The sequence below is a fragment of the Antedon bifida genome, chromosome 4 (assembly GCF_963402885.1).
Source record: "Antedon bifida chromosome 4, ecAntBifi1.1, whole genome shotgun sequence".
NCBI classification, from domain to species: Eukaryota; Metazoa; Echinodermata; class Crinoidea; order Comatulida; family Antedonidae; genus Antedon; species Antedon bifida.
Genome location: NC_136229.1, coordinates 2,565,539 through 2,578,785, shown reverse-complemented (window position 1 = coordinate 2,578,785; position 13,247 = coordinate 2,565,539). Strand labels below are relative to the sequence as shown.

At 34.5% G+C, this 13,247-nt stretch overlaps 1 protein-coding gene across 1 annotated transcript; it reads right to left on the bottom strand.

Moving 5' to 3' along the window:
• Positions 1 to 511: 511 nt before the first annotated feature.
• Positions 512 to 13,243, bottom strand: LOC144840382 (pre-mRNA-processing factor 6-like). Its single transcript, XM_078696182.1, has 24 exons — positions 13,116 to 13,243; positions 12,769 to 12,828; positions 12,567 to 12,648; positions 12,315 to 12,433; positions 11,984 to 12,062; positions 11,575 to 11,669; positions 11,128 to 11,209; positions 10,528 to 10,656; positions 9,799 to 9,958; positions 9,068 to 9,195; positions 8,256 to 8,382; positions 7,671 to 7,789; positions 7,257 to 7,419; positions 6,621 to 6,729; positions 5,510 to 5,579; positions 5,249 to 5,370; positions 4,619 to 4,877; positions 4,211 to 4,312; positions 3,969 to 4,043; positions 3,559 to 3,692; positions 2,812 to 2,879; positions 2,292 to 2,430; positions 1,641 to 1,767; positions 512 to 1,142 (listed from the first exon to the last, which is right to left on the bottom strand). Exons 1-24 carry the CDS (start codon positions 13,202 to 13,204, stop codon positions 990 to 992), a joined length of 2,790 nt encoding a protein of 929 aa, XP_078552308.1. The 5' UTR covers positions 13,205 to 13,243; the 3' UTR covers positions 512 to 989.
• Positions 13,244 to 13,247: the final 4 nt, after the last annotated feature.

Sequence of the window (13,247 nt, the reverse complement as noted above, 5' to 3'; positions counted from 1 at the left end):
TATTGCATTATCAACATCTTATAGAGTCATAGTAACCAGTTATTTCAAAATATAAAAAGGTAGAAATTTGGTAATTTTTCGAAAATTTCCCTGTACTATTATAGTACAGGGATTTTTTCAAAAATGGCCAAAATATCGACTTTTTAAAATTCACTTATTATGCAATAATATTGCCATATATGCAAATATATTGCATTATCAGCATCTTATAGAGTCATAGTAACCAGTTATTTCAAAATATAAAAAGGTCGAAATTTGGTAATTTTTCGAAAATTTCCCTGTACTATTATAGTACAGGGATTTTTTCAAAAATGGCCAAAATATCGACTTTTTAAAATTCACTTATTATGCAATAATATTGCCATATATGCAAATATATTGCATTATCAGCATCTTATAGAGGCATAGTAACTAGTTATGTTGAAAAATAAAAGGGTCGAATTTTGGCCATTTAAAAAAAATCCCTGTATTTCATACACTATACATTGCATACTTTTCACATACATGCCAACAAAACTTGCTTAGTATTTTAATTTTAATACGCAAAATATGTGATAATATTGAAATATATTTCATGATCCTATGGTGTGATTATGTTTTTCAAAATAATGTGTGTTGTACATCCAAGTTGTTCTACACCTGCATTAAATTACATCCATGTTGAACAAAAGAAAACCACAGAAGCTTCAAATTAATATTTAGTTTTAGAATAATCGCTTGTTAACTTGAAGTATGTGCTGCTGTATTATTTATTTTAACTTTCATGAAATCAAAAAGTCGTCAAAAGTTAGTTGAAATATGGCTTACCACCATAAATCCAACCTAAAGCTCTGTCTACACTATCAACCTAGTTTGACAAAAAAAGGTGTGAAATGCCTAAATATGGTAGTGATATGACATCATCATGTCCATATATAGGCACATCACATTAAGTTTGATAGTGTAGACAGAGCTTTATAGTTGGATTTAATGCATGTTGCTTTTTCCAATTAAATATTATATTGAACCGTGGCAGCAACCATTGGAAGAAGCTTGTCCGTTTTAAGTCGCCAGTTTTTAATGTTCTTTGAGAAACTACACCAGATTTGTCCGTGATGTGGTTCCGCTTCAACGCATCGCTTCTTAAGGTTTTCTTGCTGTTCCTTAATTAACAATAATAGTAAAAGTATATGATTAACAGAAATACAGTGCAAACATTTGTATAATTATTGAATTATTGTGTATGTTTTAGTTTGTAGTTTTATGAGATGGGAGAGTGTCCCGATCATATAATCCAAGTGTCAGGGCAGCAATATAGCCAAGCTATGACAAGCACATGAATCAATGGTTCTTAAAAAAACAACCAAAAGTACAATTCTACTATAATTTGGTTAACTTTGGAGACAAAAATGTGTCTATTGAACCCATGTTGCAAATAGGGTGGGCCTATAAGCTATGCTTTCACATTAAACAGAATGAAACTAAAGCTCTGTCTACACTATCAAACTAGTTTGACAAAAAAAGTGTGTTGTGCCCAAATATGATAGTGATATACCCAAATATGGTAGTGATATGACATCATCATGTCCATGTATGGGCACATCGCATTTTTTTGTCACATCAATTTGATAGTGTAGATAGAGCTTAAGAAATAAACTTACTTCAGTGCCATGAAGCTGTAGAAATTTATAATAGTACGCCCATGCATCACCAAGATCTGGTTCGATTTTTATTGTCCTTTCAAACCATTCCTTTGCTTTGTTTGACCGGCGCTCAGTCCAGAACAATCTATATTTCGAACAAATGAAATATTCAATTAAATATGAATGCAGCGTTTTCTTATTAAATATAAGTGAGTGCAGAATCTGTTTGGGCTTTAGCCTATTCTCATTCCTGGTTATTTTTACATTGATGACCGAATAAATATTATTATTATTATTATAACTTAATTTGCACGCCAAATGCTAATCTGTAAAGCTCTGTGTTCACTATCAAACTGAATGTGCCAAAAAAATGTATGGTGCCTATATATGGACATGATGATGTCATATCACCACCATATATAGGCACATCACACTTTTTTTGTCAAACCAGTTTGATAGTGTAGACAGAGCTTTACTTGTGCATGTCTACAAAACAAATGCAATCATAACATTCATATCAAATGCTTTGTTTCACATGCACTGTTGTTTGGCATTGATTATCATTGAATATTGAATATTATTTTTGATACTATAATGCCATACCTTTTGGTTATCAGAAACAGTGTAAATAAAAATGTAAAAGTTAAAAACTTGTTTTTAATTATTTACCGTGAGACAGCTAAGAGAACATGAGGATCATGCTCACATCTTTTTAATGCATCAACACTTTTTGTTTTTCTTTGCGGTCTCGCTTCCATAAAGATGGCATCAGCCCATAGAATACCAGAGTTTGGACAATCTTGCATTGCTAAATAGAATAGAATATTGATGTATTTATTTTTTAAAAAATGCATGATGGATTATGCTAGTTTGCTTTCTATAGAAAAATATGATATAAATAATAGTTAAAGAATATACTGATATACTCATACTCTTATTAATGCCATGAAGACAATTTCCTATTTTAGACACATGAAGAGAAAGTCATCATCATCGACAAATAAAGGGATGGAAATTCCTATCATGAAGGAAAATACTATCCTAGGCATATCAGGGAAATTCCCATTGTAGGTACATGAGGGGAAATTCCTATTTGGAAATCCTTATAGTAGGCAAATTTAAGGTAAATTTCCATCATAGACACATGAGGTGAAATTCCTATTATATGGACATTCAAACAAAGTGATACCTTTTGCTAGGGTTGATTGTGCGATATTCTTGTTGCCTGCTCTCTCTTCCATTCGTACTGCTTCCAACCTAGAAAGAAAATGCAAAACAATATTCATTTAGATCATTAAGGTTGGTTCCCACTAGCGACGCAATAACCTACGCAACACAAGAAAATGCCCTTTCAACTTGTGTTGCTAGTGGGAACCACACTTAAGGTAGAAAAATGACTTGTTTGTTGTGGATAGGCTTAAGTGAAATAGTACTACAAAAGTACTGCCACTCAGGTAATGCAGTACAATAGATTCCCAAACCATAGTGGCAAATGGACACAGGTTATTCCTGACTGAGAATCGCCACTTAAATTTATGCAAGGTGTGTTTGCTAAACTTAAACCTAAAAACATACAGTAAGAAATGCAATTGAACTTCTTATTTATTTATACTGGGTAACCTCTTCAGTCAAAGATTAGTCTCCAAGAGGGCCCAGTTATGATCAGTGGTTGTGATGTCCTAGTACACCAGGGTAACCCCCGACTTGAAAGATGTACTAGGTTCTTTAAAGTGCACATGAGCTAGATGTATACACTGGACCTACGGTTTATAGTCCTTATCCAAGAAGACTTGTCCTACCACCAGAACCATGGAGTGAGTCAGCCTTGAACCCTTGCCAATGTATGGCTACGTGATTACGGTTACACCATCTTAACCGCTCGGCCACTCACTACAATAGCACATGCTGGCTAATTGCATGTACATGGAACTCTTACCAAATTTCTGGACATTTTGTAATGGACAGCCTGGCTTTCTCCAAGATGGCCCTAGCTTTGGTCAAATTACCAACTTTCTCCTCCAATCGAGCAGCAAGGATCCACAGTGGAACTGCATGATTACACTTTTTTAACTGGTGGATGAAAAAGATTTGTAAATAGTTCTTTTAAAAATACCTTGTCAATAAATTTCTGGACTTTACAAAACACAGAACAAAAAGAAATATATGTTTTAAATATGTACACAGACGAACGGGTGCCGTTTGGTCGCAGCACTCGACACGAAGGGACCCCTAGGGGAGTAGGTAGTTGTGGTATGTTTGTCCACACCTGTGCTCAATTCAGCCCAGCAGGCTACAGGTCACAGGTTATTCCCCCATTTACATATGTAATTGTCAAAGTCAACTCACGCCCTGCTGGTATGCTTTTCGTGCCATTTCTCTGTCCCCTAACTGTTCCTCAATCTCTCCCTTCATCATCCACAACTGAAAAAGATTTGGAAAAGTTATTTAGTTATGCAAACAACTATGACACAACTACAAGCAATCAACTGTAACCCGTGTTCAGAAACCATACTGAATTTGGAAACTTGTATATTATTATACTATTAAACACATTATGGAGTAATTAGTAAGTAAAGTAATAAACAAACTTTAGCAAAATCTGGATATGCTTTCACTCCTTCCTCAAGAAGGTCTTTTGCTTTGGTCACGTTGTTCAGTTGCCATTCTAACTTCACTGACTTCATCATTACCTTAAAAAAACATTTTTAAAAATACACTAAAGATTACTTAAAATAAAAAATTTTTGGGACCCTCCGAAGTGTCCACTTAATAGTGGTGTTCAAAAGGAGGGATTCTACTGTATATAAATACAAAGAAGAATTGTTAATCTTTATGTGCAAGATCCTTGCCATTAATTATGTACTCTTAATTGTATTATAAACAATAACAAAATAAATGTAAATGAATGAAACTTGTTTATAGAAATTGTTTGCCTTTGTAGTCAGAAAAGGTCTAGCTTTCTCATTGTCAGAATGATAACATTGTTATCCCCTTACCCTAGCTGTCGGAGCTTGCCTTCTAGCCTTAGCCAACAGCAGCCTAGCCCTCTCATCTTCATTATTCTCGCTCTCAAGCTTGACAGCAGCTAGCCAAATCTCTTCACTGTTTGGATTTGCTTGGAAAGCTAATGCCAGGATGCTTCTGGCTGCTGGTACATCCTCTGCTAGCCACTTGGACTTGGCTCCCATCAACCAAAGCACCTCTGCTTTTGGACAATGAGCTACTGCTCTTTGTAATAAATTTTCCAATGACTCCCTGTAAACAGATATGTGTTTAATGATATACAAATAATGAATGTTTTATATTCGTGTAATGGTACAAATAATGGCATGAGATGAATAATCAGTACAAATAGGTGGCGCTGTATAGCAACAGTATAAAAAAAAATATTTTCCAAACGAGAAAAGATTTTTTTTGTTCGTACACGAAAAAAAGTAGTATTGAATGACAGTTCAATAGTGCGTACTATTGCACGCCATGTGATCCACAATCGTCTGAAAATGACAAGAATTTATTTAGGTGTTTTATTGATTATAGATAATATAACTAAATGTAGATTCTCAAATAATTCAGAAAATGTGTGTATATATATAATGAACACTATTTTCATATTTTACATAACATACCTTGACCCATGATTCTTTTCGAAGTACGCAGCCTCAATCCAAATTTTCTTGCGACTTGGGAACACAGATAGGGCATACGCATAAATCGCACGTGAACACTCATATGCGGTCATCGCTGCACACTAAACAAAAAAATTATAAATTAATCAAAATTTATTTATACTATTGTACGTATATTGGTTCATATATAAAATAAATATGTATTTAAAGAGCTGGATAAATTTGTTCAAATAAAATGTCCTTATATGGAACAGTACTTACACTCTCAGCATCGTCCATCCATGTGGCCTCTCTATCTTCATCTTCAATTCCAACGCCAATCACTGTACGTCTACAAAACAAAAAACAACAAATCTTTATTCAGTCAGGGTCCAATTAATTAGTATGACAGGGTTTAAGCTGCACCCATATTGGGAAATACATCGTAGGCCACCCCCTCTTATTCTACCACCTACCTACTTTGATCTACCTTCACATATTCATTTTATAGCAGGAAGCAGATGAGAATAGGTGAGGATTATTCTGGTTCAAGAAACAAGGATATATTGGGGTCAAAGGTTGAAAGAAAATGTTATATCCTCCATTTATGTGTAAATACTTATTTGTCACTCTCATAACATAATATAAAACTTCATTAAGAAATATAACAAGACCATCAGCTTTCGCTACTCAAGTTTATAGCAGGAAGCAGGATTATGCTGGGTGGTGGAATATATTGGGGTCAAAGGTTGAGAGGATATGTTATTTATAAACTGTACCTAGCATGATAGCCTGGTACGTCTAGCTCACTATTCAGATGTATCAAACTTTATATATCTTCATTTTATAGCAGGAAGCCGGATTATGCTGGGTGGTGGAATATATTGGGGTCAAAGTTTAAGAGGATATGTTATTTATAAACTGTACCTAGCATAATAGCTTGGTACGTCTAGCTCAATATTCAGATGTATCAAACTTTATATATCTTCCATTTTATAGCAGGAAGCCGGATTATGCTGGGTGGTGGAATATATTGGGGTCAAAGTTTAAGAGGATATGTTATTTATAAACTGTACCTAGCATAATAGCCTGGTACGTCTAGCTCAATATTCAGATGTATCAAACTTTATATATCTTCATTTTATAGCAGGAAGCAGGATTATGCTGGGTGGTGGAATATATTGGGGTCAAAGGTTAAGAGGATATGTTATTTATAAACTGTACCTAGCATAATAGCTTGGTACGTCTAGCTCAATATTCAGATGTATCAAACTTTATATATCTTCCATTTTATAGCAGGAAGCAGGATTATGCTGGGTGGTGGGATATATTGGGGTCAAAGGTTAAGAGGATATGTTATTTATAAAAAGGTAGTTTGAAATGGTAAACTAACATGATAGCCTGGCATGTTGATATACTAGACGCCTTCTCACACTCTGCTGCGTCCTTTATCCACTGATCACGATTGATCTCTACCATGTTTGCTCTTAGTGATTTCACAGCTGAAAACCAAATTATTACATCATTAAAAATTATTTTATCATTATAAAAAACAGAATATTAAAGGTCGAAGGAAAGGGATTAGTTAAGTGTATACTGTACTCTTTCATTTGTCACTGATTATACTAAGGGCTCTTGTGATTTTCAACAATATAGGAGGTTGTTAAACGTTATTTTGATTTATTGTACAGGGACATTGGGATGTGCTACCCGACTTGATTGGCGGATTGTAGGTCCAGACAAAAACCAACGACACAATATGCATTTGCCCTAGATCACAATTTGAAAGCTCTGTATTATCAAATGTCAATAATTTTAAAGTTTCAATGTTAGATGATCTGGAAGGTAACACAGGTGGATACAAGTAGGGCTAAAGCTGTTTCTACACTATCAAACTTTATGTAACAAAAAAATGTGATGTGCCCATATATGGACATGATGATGTCATATCACTACCATGTTTAAGCATATCACTACTAATTTTGGGCATATCACTACCATATTTGGGCATATTACTACCATATAGTACCTCTGTCAATGATTTTGTCTACCATCTGAGAGTTATTATTTGCTTCTTCGAGTTTTGCGGCCGTAATCCAGATCTGTCGATCAGTAGGAATATTCTCACGTGCCTTGTTCAAAACTTTTCTTGCGTTGTCGTAACCCTCCAGTTTTGCCAGTGCCAACCACAACTACAAAAATCAAAATAAAGAAACTATTTTATATATGTCTAAGTTGTCTTTTTTCAAATCATAATGCAGTGTAAAACAAAATATGCTATACCATTTTAAGCTATGTCTACACTATCAAACGTTATGTGTCATATGTCATATCACTACCATATTTGAGCATATCACTACCACATTTGGGCACACCACACTTTCTTTGTCAAACTAGTTTGATAGAGTAGACAGAGCTTTAGAACTAACTGTTATGGACATACCTCAACACTTGTTGGACAACATTCTACTGATCTGCTAAGTAAGATCTTAGCATCAGTAGGGTCTTCTAACTCGACGGCTGCTTTCCACAACTTTACTGAATTTGGTATGTGCTCAAGAGCTGTAAACAAACAAGTCCTATTCATCAAAATATTTTATATGAGACAAAAAAGAGACAAAGTATCTGTATGCAATACAATACAAAAATATCTTGCTTTTGTAATACAACAGAACCCTATTAAAGCTTTTTCTACACTATCAAACTTTGTGACAAAAAAATGTAATGTGTCCATATATGGACATGATGATGTCATATCACTACTGTACCATATTTGGCCACATCACACTTTTTCTGTCAAACTAGTTTGATAGTGTAGACAGAGTTTCTAGAGAACCCCTTGTGGACACAAACTAGTGGGTTTTCTCTAATAGTGATGACCCCTGAATAGAGGTTGGTTGTAGTGGTAAAACAAGCATTTCCCCTTGTTCGTTTGACAGGAAAGGTCGCCTGAATAAGAGAGTTCTATCGTATTATTTTGCAGGTACAGGATTCACAAATAGTTTTGGCAAAGTTGTGTTCAACATACCTTTACGTAGGACTCTCTTTTTCTGTTTAATTTCCGTTTCTAGATCTGAAGCTCTGATCCAAATTTTGACTGACTGTGGTAAATGTCTAGCAGCTTGTGTTATGACAGCCTTTGCAGCATCACCAGGCTTTATATATAAAATGAAGATTAAAACAGTACTATCACATGATCATTGAATAGGATGGTCTATCAAACACCATGTGACCCAAAATCATCCAATCAAATGACTGGAATCTATTTAGGCGTTATATAATCAAAGACATTGTAATTGTATTGTATACATTTATATCACATCTTCAGATGACTGCCCAATCCGCTAGCACAAGGACCTGAATGGAATATTGCTGGGTCAACTTTAACCTCAGTTCTCAATTGAGACTCAACTCAAGAATGTAGACGATTGATTATAATTATATCAATCCGAGAGTCCTGGCTCTGTACTAGTGGCTGTATTCATCATTCACACCAATGCTTGGTTCGGTTCCCACTAGAGACACAACAAAAGGGCGTAACACAAGTGATTTGAGCAATCACAAACGATAGATTGTTAAAACTCTGAACTCGCTTGCGTTGTGTCTACGTCCTTTGCGTTGAATCTGTAGTGAGAACCAACTAAAAACACCCCTAAAATTGTTGAATGAGTCTTTCTCATGCCTATAGCTGTAACTGTTTCACTATTCTCATACAAGATTTGGATTTGTTTCCCATCATGTAATTTGGTGGGTTGTAGTTGGATGTGTTACAAAACATAATATAAGTTTTACACTTTATTCTATACAATACAATATTCATTAACTTTTTAGTTGAATTACCTGTAACCTAGCAGCCTCCAGCCATACATCCTCACTCTTAGGGCAGGCTTCACAGCCTTTCATGATGATGTTCCTAGCTGCCTGCAGCTTGCCCGTCACTTCTTCAAGACGAGCTGATGCAATCCAGGCTAAAAAAATGAGTAAATATTTAAATTAATTATGAGTATAAATAGCTTTGCATTTATCCCATTCAGTTCAACTTTATAGATCCATAAAGGCTTAAGCTCTGTCTACACTATCAAAGTTTGATAGTGTAAACTTAACTCATATGACTGTTCCTCCTTGGGGCAGTCAGTCACATACTAAAATACCATTTATACATCCTCACTATAATTAAGGCTTGATTTCCAAGAAAATAAAAATAAATGAACTGTACTAGACGTAGGTCAGCAGTGTAGTCCTAGGGTCACAGTTTAATATCAAACATACTTTGCAAACAACTTTTTACTGCATGTATGCTGCTTATACAGGCATCAATAGTTAATCAACACCATGCATAAAGCTCTGTCTACACTATCAATTTTTGTGTGACAATAAAATATGATGTGCCCATATATGGACATGGTGATGTCATATCACTACCACATTTGGGCACATCACTACTATATTTGAGCGCACCACACTTTTTTTGTTGAACTAGTTTGATAGTGTAGACAGATCTTAAATGCTATTTGCGGAATTCCAGACAAGTTTAAAATGTAAAACATTTATATTATTTAAGCATACTGTACCTGGAGGATGCTTTGGATTTGTTTCACGAACACTTTTCAAAAGTAAATGAGCTTTTTTGACATCGGCCACGTCACCGCTGTATGAGGGCAGCATACTCTGTAAGTCTGTCAAATAGCCTTTAGGGTCTACAACAGTTTGACCACTCACAGAATCAGACACCTAAATTAAGAACAGTTAAAATAGATATGGTCAAGTCAAAAGCAGCTTACAAACTGCAGTAACTGCAGTAACTACAATTTGTGTGTAAGCAGGAAAAATATGTTTCTATATTTTTTTGTTGAATATGTAATTTACTGTCACATAATAGTTATTCACCTTGACCAAAAATTGGATAGAAAAAAAATGTATTTACCTGAAAAAACTGTAATTTAAAGCAAAAAATAGTCAAATTGTCTGTCAGACAATTGATTTTTGGTTGAATTTAACCGTTTATGTTGTCTTTTTTATAAGTGAAAACATTATTTTTTTTTTTTTTTCTACAGAAGTGGTTACCTTTATTAAAACTACGAAATGGCATATTCAAAGATTTTATTAATCTTCATTTTTTGGGGGACAAAACATCTTTAACAAACGATGTAAACAGAAAAAGAATAATCTATCTTGATGACTCCCTCTATAGAACACAAAAAGCCATCGTGAAGGCTAAGTTTGCCCATCAAGATGGCAGCTTGCTAAGTACTATGGGGAAAGTGTTAATTGCAAACGATCTTTGTCTTTTAAATGTTTACCTGATTCAATCGTACATCCATCAGTGTGTTCCTTGCTTCTCCAATCTTTCTCAAATCATATTCACCAGATGGCGTCATTAAACCAGATGACATCAGGCCAGGGTACGGTGTTTGAAAACCTCCATAATTCTATATTCATTCAAACAACAAATTTTTAAATATTCAATCATCTGGAGAATATCAAGCTCTTTTAAATGTTTGCAGATCTCTTAAGCTCTGTCTACACTATCAAATTAATTTGAAAAAAGGTGATGAACCCAAATATGGTAGTGATGACATCATCATGTCCATATATGGGCACATCACATTTTTTTGTGACATAAAGTTTGATAGTGTAAACAGAACATTACAGTTCAATGGAATTAATTACCAAACCTGTTAGTGCAAGCCAAGTCAATTAATTTATACAAAGCAGGGACCTTAGCAACAAGTTTCAGCCATAAGTAAATACGATGTTTTAGGTATGCCATCAAAAGCTCAATATTCTAGGTAAATTAGGGTAAAAACAATTTACAAATTATATTACTAATATGGCATGCTTATAATATTTATCATATCATATAAGTAAACTATATTTTAAATCAAGTTGTTGTCTGTTACCTGTTGCATTGGGTCTAGGACATTGTGATGATCTTGACCACTGGAATGCTTGGCAAGAAAACTATCAGGTACTGGTGTAATCCTGGAAATGATGGAAATTGTGTCAATCAAAAGGTTATAAAATAACATATGGGAGGATAAAAATGTTGTCCAAATGATACTCATTGTGCTGCTTTACTTTTCTGTTACGGTTTAAACTTTAGTTTAAGTTTAATATAAAAAGTCTAGATTTATCCCAAAAGCTCTGTCTACACTATCAAACTTTATGTGACAAAAAAATGTGATGTGCTCATATATGGACATGATGATGTCATATGATATCACTACCATATTTGGGCATATCACATTTTTGTCAAACTAGTTTGATAGTGTAGACAGAGCTTAATGTTTACTGTCTAGATTTATCACACAGATAGTTTCAATGGATACATTATTTATAAGACTTACTTATCAGCACGTTGGCTGCGTTGTGCTTTGTTTCTAGCGTCACCGACTTCTGGAATGCTTGTCCATTCATCCTCTGACACCTCGGCTAATTTACGCTAAAAAGTAATAAGATTATTAGAAATAGTCTACATAAACAAAGTCTTATTACAAGTCTTTGGGAGTGAAGTTATAATTTGTCATTTGTCATTAGAAAAAATCCTGACACTAACAGGACTTGAACCCAGGACCCTTGGATTGGTAGCCAAGCATTATAACCACCAAGCCACAACTCCAAGCAGGTTTTGTTTTGCTTGATCTTGTTAAGTAGTATTTTCATATAAAATAGTATATTCATTAAAATAGTCTCCTTATTTAACTCATAAACATTCATTAATTTTCTATTATCATAACCTATATTTAACTTCTCTACCTTCAAATCTGAAAACTGCTGTTGAATCTTCGGTCGCTCTTGTCGGTATTTTTCAATTTCTTCTCGTAGCCTCTTCTCCCTATAAGTTCATAAAAAATATTATTAATATAAGTATAATATATTATATAATTAAGCGTGGTTCCCACTAAAGACGCAACGCAAGCACGTAGACACAAGCGAAGCATGAATAACCCATCGCTTGTGATTGGTCGTAGTGGGAAATAAGCATTATAATAGAACATTTTAAGCTACAATATTAGCATAATATAATTATAAATGCATAAATGACAAAATATGCAAACTTTAAAATGTCAAAGGTCATTATACCAACCTTCTCTCCTTCCTCTTTTCATCCATTCTTTTATCTATTGCGTCATAGATAGCATCAGCTTCTTCATCATCTTTTTCATAAGGTCCTCTTGAGAACAGACTACCAGAATAACCATTGAACTAGCAATATGATAACAGAAAAAACTTGTATTAAGTTCTGTGATGTGTCAAAATAGTTTGCTAGTGTAGACAGAGCTTAGGAAATGATCCATAAATGCTTTAACATGTTAAACAACTGCTAAAATGTACTTACTTCATCAAAATTATTGTCATTTAAATCTTCTTCATCACTATCATTATTTTTCTTCTTTCTCGGAGCAGGATGGCGATCGTCACTTTAAAAGTAAAGTATATTTAAGCATATTAAAATTGATATTATTATTATTTTGTGAGGTGCTGACCTTAAATATATGACCATGGGACTCCATGCAATGATTTTTACAGTGTGAACTCACCTGATGTCTGTGGCTTCTCTAGCTGGTCCAATATCTGACCGTGTAGTAAATCCCGTCGCACTGAAAATAAACAAATACATATTAGGCCTATGTATTATTATTAAAATATTGTGTTATTCAACACACACCACCAACAAGTACAAAAATAAAAAAGACGTGACTAGGCTAGGCCAAGTGCAATCTCTCTTCGGATTGCGCCACCACATCGTTACAGCGGCGTCAGTCGAGAGCGAGATGACTGAAACACACAGCAAGCCAGGCCTAGCTTATTGAGTCAAAATAAAAGGTAAAATAGAGATTTAGATTTTATCAAAAAGTCTGATATTATAGCCTATGTTTATACATACCCTCTGCCCAACCCTGGGACGTATCCCAAAGGTGCAGACATGTTAATAAACTCTTTCTTTTTGTGTACAAGGGAGCCTGGATGCGCCATGTTGACGTTTTTTGTTCACAATTTACGCCCTCAATGTTTTGTG

Bases quoted from the DNA above. Each gene is read 5' to 3' on its own strand.
- LOC144840382 (XM_078696182.1), bottom strand. From the start codon at position 13,204: ATGGCGCATCCAGGCTCCCTTGTACACAAAAAGAAAGAGTTTATTAAC. The intron at 11,670-11,983 runs GTAGAGAAGTTA...ATTACTTTTTAG, and splicing joins AGCAGTTTTCAGATTTGAAG to CGTAAATTAGCCGAGGTGTC. The intron at 5,580-6,620 runs GTTAGTTTACCA...TTTGTTTTGTAG, and splicing joins TCAACATGCCAGGCTATCAT to ACGTACAGTGATTGGCGTTG.